Here is a 6,615-nt window from a genome sequence, read left to right on the forward strand (position 1 = left end):
CAGCGGTCATCATCCAACAATGCTCTCATCCTTATCCAGTGCGTGCTCTCTCTCTCCCCCCACCCAACAAGGAGGAAGCCATTTCAAAAAAAAAAAACGAGGAGGAAGCGGCTGCAAATCACCCTGCTCTTTGTCTTCTTGCGCTACACACCCCTGCTCGGTCTGTTTCACCGGCGCGCCTCGAACTTCAGCGAAAAAATTGAAGTCGGACTGGATGTTTTAATTACTGCGTTTTGTGAATGAAAGGGAACCTTTCCAGAGGAACGGGAATGAGCGTTCCACCATTCCAAACAGCGCATGACGTCAGCAAAACAAAGGATTGTCTCCAATCCAAACAGGCTCTAATAGAGTTGAGTTTTCTTCCTATAAATAATATGATTTAACATAACCAATATCAGTTTTAGAGGATTCAAAACCTGATTTATGTTCTTAGGCTCATCAATCATGGAGGGATCAACATGGTTGGGAATCAATTCCTATTATGCTCGAAAGACATAACTAAGCGAACCAAACACATGATTGTGCCCTGTAGTAAGATTATTTCCAATCCTAGCTATCCATTGCACCATTATAAATTTTTATTAACTACCTTGCCAGTGTTAAATTCAAGCTCATTCAGCTTCTCCGTGATCTTCATTATATCAGGCCTTTTCCGGTTATCTGTCTCCACACAGTCCAATGCTATCTGAATGCATGTGTATACTTGGTGGCAATACGCTTCAAACAAATTATCTGTACATGTTACGTGGAACCTATTCCTCCGGTCTCTTTGGACCTAATAAAGGAAAAGTGTCACCGGTTTTAAGGATGAAACCGAATGCATATAATCAGGATCAAGTTCCATATATATAGTAATTTTATCGGTGAATAATCAGTAACAATATAAAAAGAGAACTAAGAGACTATAGAGATTATCAGAGTTAAACAGTTTATCCTGAAAATGAAGACTTCAAACTTCACACGCAATCGACTAGGAGTTGCGTGAGTACACTTATGATTGGTATCATCTTTAAGAGACTTCACATCAACTTTCTCTTCTGAGCAGCAATTATAACAAGCGTGAGTACACTTATGATTGATACTCAGCAAATGTTAGAAATTATGTAATATGAAGACCAAAATTAAAGAAAGACTGACTGGCTTACTGCGATAAGCAATTTTAGTTGGTCAAGTTTTATTAGCACCTGATTACTAAGGTATAAGTATGAATCAACCCACATTAAAAGAAACAGAATAGATATAATAGAAGCATAATGATAACCATAAACACGGTTCACAATTTAGTTGATCTTTAAGTTCAATTATCATATGAAGGTCCAAGCCGCTCTTAACCGTGAGCACGACATATATATCAGTTTTCACTCTGTAGAGATTGTACACTTTATCCATAATTCTTGTCTCCGATATCGTTTGAGGTCGCGAGCCTCTTAAACACTTCCAAGGTGAGTGGCTAGGGATTCACTACAAGGTCTTTACAAAGATTCCCTAACTTATGACAATCCGCTAAGATTCCAGACGCAGTGGTCATAATCATTCCTAATGAGGAAAACGTCTTAACCAGGATCATATCTAAGGCTCAAGAGGACCAAGCTATACCCCATCAACGCACTTCCCTCTTGCCATTTCGGTAAGATCATCACAAGCTAGAGTTTCTAATTAATTAGCCGAGACCAGCGCAATATAGTATCGTGGTTGCACGGTTTTTCTAGGTGGTTCTCCATGTTTCGATTAAACATATGATCTTGTGCTTAACAACAAATAGCATGAACATGGATAAAACAGGTGTAGCATCATCATTGTTGTCATCATGGTTATAAATTATTCCCAAACTGGAACCAGTTATAGCAACTAAGCAAAAGCTACCCAACATAAAGATAAACCCAAGGTTGACAAGGAATGATCATAAATATTAGGCATATCCTTAATTAGGATCCATCAAAATTAAGACACATGCATGCATAAAGAAAAGTTGTATTTATTGTGATTATTAGGATAAAAAATTGATCAAGAAAACACTCATATTTCTTCCAAAGGAATATTGCTCAGAGTCTTCAATTCTTGTTCTTGTATCTCTTAATCTTCAAAGCTCTAGGATTATGCTCCTTCTAACATCACACAAGTATCGGGCCCAAGCATACAAGCAAACAAACAAACATGAAGAACTAATAATAAGACACCAAACAAAAGAAAAACTTAAAAGAGTGTACTTAAGGACAGGGCTCGCTGCTAGGTCACGAGAGCGCAAAAAATACGGAAAATGGAGCTAGGTTGGAAAGAAGTGGTTATCGGAAGATTTGTATTATAGAAGAATACAAAAGAACTATAAGTTTTATTTATTTTAATTGAAAACAAATATGAAGGATATTTAAAAAAATTTCCTTGATTATCATCAATGCATATGATATTTGTATTTATAAAAACAAAGTAGAACTTAATCAAATTTTATTTATAATAGTCTATGTATAAATCATACTAATTAAACAATTAACATTGAAAGGAACACGTCTAAACGCATAACTTTATGATTCGTGTTGAACTAAACAAATTATATTACAAATACATTCGAGTTGATATTATTCAAGTTACATTAATTATGAAAACTGGAGTATAAATCTTATTGGATTTTAATTGGAAAACTAGATGAGAGAACATTAATCTAATTAAATCTATATTTAATTATGAAAACAGGAATAATGATACAACAACGCTACTAAGTTGAAGCTTACGCTAAAAGAAAACTAACGCAATAAGAACCGATCAAAACGGATCTAAAACACGGACAAGGTTGCAGAGATCTAGTCGCGATTAACTATAGATCCGGAGGGCTAGCATTAAAAATTTGGAAGACACGGAAAATGTGATCGCAAATAAATCAAAAGCTAGGGTTAGATCCATAAAAAGTCACAGGTGGGGCTAGACTGAAAAGATCTAATAGATCTATGTGGTTTTCTGCAGATTTGCATTGACACAAGAAATCTGTAGAAATTACAGATTCGTCCAGGTACTAAACTACAAAAACTCGGGCTCCTCCATGGCTACCGTACAGGAGCTTGCTGCTTGTTGAAATTCGGGCGATTTAGGGCACGAGAGAGAGCGGGTAGCGGGAGAAAAGAGACAGGACGACGACGGGGTTCTGTTTTACCTCTTACCCATGGTGGGAATGCACTGAGGCGATCGGATTCAAAGCCGGAAGGAGAGCTAGCGGTTGCGTACAGAACAGTCGAGTCCCTGCACTGCAGGAAATGTGTGTCCTTCCGACGGCCCCAGTAACTTCCGACGGCTGCACTATAGGCCGTAGGAGGTATATACCACTTCCGACGGTATTTGGTAGCCGTCGTAAGTTACAGTAGTTTCCGACGGCTCCTTCAGCGGCCGTCGGAAATAACAGTAACTTCCGACGGCCAAGGCTGAGCCGTCGGAAGTTAGCCAATTCCGTGATAAGAGCCGTTACTCGTTCGGCCGAACCCTAACACGCGCCGCGCCTCGCCTCTCGCGCGCCCCGCGCCCAGCCGCCGCACCCTGCCGCCCGCCGCTCCTCCCCGCCGCCCCGCCCCTTTGCCGCTCCTCCCCGCCGCCCGCCGCTCCTCCCCGCCGCCCGCCGCCCTCCGCACCCTGCCGCCCGCCGCTCCTCCCCGCCGCCCCGCCCCTCCGCCGCTCCTCCCCGCCGCCCGCCGTGATCTGGAATTTGATGGAACGGGTCACCGTACACAGGTCAACTCTATTATAGGTAGTATACAACGACTGCATTGGCCTGGGATGGTGACTTTGCCTGATGGACGGCGTAGACCTGCTACAGCATGGGAACACTATCGTCTTCATTGAGTTGTTGTTGAACCCGATCCTGAAAGAATAGTGATGCCTATTACTCAGGACGCTCAAGGAGCAGTGATTGCAGACTTTTGGGTATTATTCTTCTCCACAATAGTGTCATCAAATAAGATATTTTGTATGCTTACCTATTTTTTTTTATTTCAGGCTCGTCTCAAGCTGGCAAACAATGCCAATGTCAAACACGCTAAGAGAGTCTTTCACAACTGTGCTGCGGATGTTATGAGGGATACAATGTCCTATCTAAGAATTCAGGCCAATAATGAATATCTTTGGAATTCTGAAAGAAAACGACCAGAATCAAAGCGAGCATCGGGTGAAATTTACCTGACTGAGGAACAATATCGTCAGGTACAATATTTTGTATGTTTTTATGATGTTATTATGTGATCACTTAATTGAAAAGTGAAATCTTTGTTGTAGACGACAATTCCATCGTGGATGCAAACTCGTGAAGAGGGTTGGTATGGTTTGTGCCATTGGTGGGCTTCAGAGGAGTTCAAGTCAATTTCCATTAGAAACATGAGATGTCGTGGAAAAAAAGTGTTGCACACCTACGGCGGCGATGGGCATATCTGTTTGACGAAACGTATTGTAAGATTTCTTAACTGTATTTCTATGTAGAAAACTTGTTCAAACAAATAATTCTAACTTATAACTACAGGAACACAACACTGGTGTTGAGCCGAGTCCTGTCGAAGTTTTTGTTGCCGATCACAAGGGCTCAAATCCGAGCAATCCTGATTTATTGTGTTCTCAGACAGCTTCAGATCGTCTGGTGAGATCTATATACTCTTCATTGAATTGCACTAGTTTTTTCCTCTAATTCAATGATATATTTTGTGTGTAGATGGCTTATGGTCAAGAAATGGTCAATCGATATGGAGAGAATTGTAATTGGAAAGAACAACCAATTGATCAAGAGGTTGTTTATGCTATTGGAGGTGGAAAAGCTCATGGACGGTAAGACTTTAACATACCTACTAAAAAAAGAAGATTATTGTAAACAACTTCACCCTCTTATTGTGTTGTAGGTACGGCATGTTAAATGGAGTCATTGACTCGAGCCAGGTCAGAGGTGCACGATCATCGCGGACATCCAGCAGTACGTCTCGTCGGGCCTCCGAGCGAGACTTAGAGTTTGATCAGCTGCAGGAAGCACTAAGACAACAACAACTTTATGCAGAGAGTCAGAGACAATATCAAGCAACTCAAAATGAGTATTATGCAACTATGCTGAAACAACAACAGGAGTTCCTTCAAGTAAGTGTCAAGTGTTATTTCTTTATGTTTTCATGATATTTTTCTATAAGATATTAATTTTTGTGATATATTGATTTTTATTGGGGGCGTAAGACAATGGGGGCGTCATACATGTATTAGCATCTCAAGAGAAAAGGGAAACAAAACATGAGAGATTGGGCTTTCCTAGGCTATCCAGCTCGTCACCATATCTAGCTACCCCAGCTCGTCAGCAACGCCTTGCACCCTCGAGGCACCTTATGGCCTAGAAGATGCTTTAAGAAACATGTGCCAAAAGTATTGATATGGGTTTTTACAAACATAGACAGCAGTTGCAGAATGCATTGTGGTAGTAGAAGGAAGCAATAGCACACCTGCCAAGGGAAAAGACTCTCTCCAGCAATATTGTCACCAAAACCCTGTAAATGTTGTTGATAATACCATCAAAATCTGAGCTAGAGTAAATGGAATTTCATCTATTTTACTACCAAAGGAAGGTATATATATAGGATAATGTTAGTGTTAGTACAGTACCTGTGCATCAATATCTTGTAGTCGATCTGCAATTTCAATTAGTTTCCCACCATTTGTGGACTCGCTATCATTTCCCTTTTGCTTCTCCACTACCCTGGCGTTGAGCACCTTTGCAAGGTCATTTGATACACCATTATATGGAAGTTCATGGCCGGTAGTTGATGTTGAAGCTTCAGCTCCATAATTGCCCTGTTTGTCGATTGGTGGAAATAAATCTTCCAATGAGGCATCTCCAGGTTTGTCACTAAATCTACTCAGCTCTTTCGGTCCTTCAACTGAAGGTTCAACCACCTGTCAAGGCAGGATACAATTAACTTCCAATAATAAGAAAATCAGCTCAAGACCTTGATAATGAAACAAATGGCAGCCTAACTGCAATAGAATTTGATTAAAGGGTCAATTGTAACCTAAACCAACTTGACAGGATCATGCATAATCCCATCCTGTTCTTTCACCCAGACAGTACAGTTCAAGTATTAATTTTTGTGATATATTGATTTTTATTGGCAGCAAATAGCACAACAGCAAGGATTACCTGCACCTTCATTTGAAATGCCTCCGCTGCCACCTCCACCTCCACCACCACAGTTTGTTTGGCCTGCTTGGCCCCCTTCGGTATGAAATTTGACTTCAAGTACATACTTTTATTTCATTGATACATTTAACAATTTTATTTGTGGTTTATAGGCGGTGAACACTCCTCCAGCAAATATCCAAGCTCCTGGAGGTGCAAATCAACTTGGAGAACAAATTGCAGCTCAACTTTTTTCAAGTCCAGGAACAGATGGTAGTTGCCACAACTCAAATCATCCAAGTGATCATATCCTGTAGTTTAGTTAAATTTTTATATCTTGTTGAACTTGAGATGGATGATGGATTGTGACTCTAAATTGTGGTTGGACTTTTTAACTTTGTTTGTGGAATGTGACTCTATTTCATTGTTGGAATATAGAACTTTATTCTATAATGAAGTTGGTTGAAATGATACGAAATATTATTGGTTTATTTGGA

At 40.2% G+C, this 6,615-nt stretch overlaps 1 protein-coding gene across 1 annotated transcript; it reads right to left on the minus strand.

Moving 5' to 3' along the window:
* Positions 1–5,246: 5,246 nt before the first annotated feature.
* Positions 5,247–6,244, minus strand: LOC112903632 (MAP3K epsilon protein kinase 2-like). The gene is made up of 3 exons (XM_025972875.1): positions 6,140–6,244; positions 5,605–5,895; positions 5,247–5,489 (listed from the first exon to the last, which is right to left on the minus strand). The coding sequence occupies exons 1-3, from the start codon at positions 6,242–6,244 to the stop codon at positions 5,283–5,285; spliced, it is 603 nt and encodes a 200-aa protein (XP_025828660.1). The 3' UTR covers positions 5,247–5,282.
* Positions 6,245–6,615: the final 371 nt, after the last annotated feature.

Source organism: Panicum hallii, chromosome 8, assembly GCF_002211085.1.
Source record: "Panicum hallii strain FIL2 chromosome 8, PHallii_v3.1, whole genome shotgun sequence".
In the NCBI taxonomy this organism is placed as follows: Eukaryota; Viridiplantae; Streptophyta; class Magnoliopsida; order Poales; family Poaceae; genus Panicum; species Panicum hallii.

Bases quoted from the DNA above. Each gene is read 5' to 3' on its own strand.
- LOC112903632 (XM_025972875.1), bottom strand. From the start codon at position 6,244: ATGTACTTGAAGTCAAATTTCATACCGAAGGGGGCCAAGCAGGCCAAA. The intron at 5,896-6,139 runs GTAATCCTTGCT...CTGCCTTGACAG, and splicing joins CATTTCAAATGAAGGTGCAG to GTGGTTGAACCTTCAGTTGA. The intron at 5,490-5,604 runs GTACTGTACTAA...CAACATTTACAG, and splicing joins TACAAGATATTGATGCACAG to GGTTTTGGTGACAATATTGC.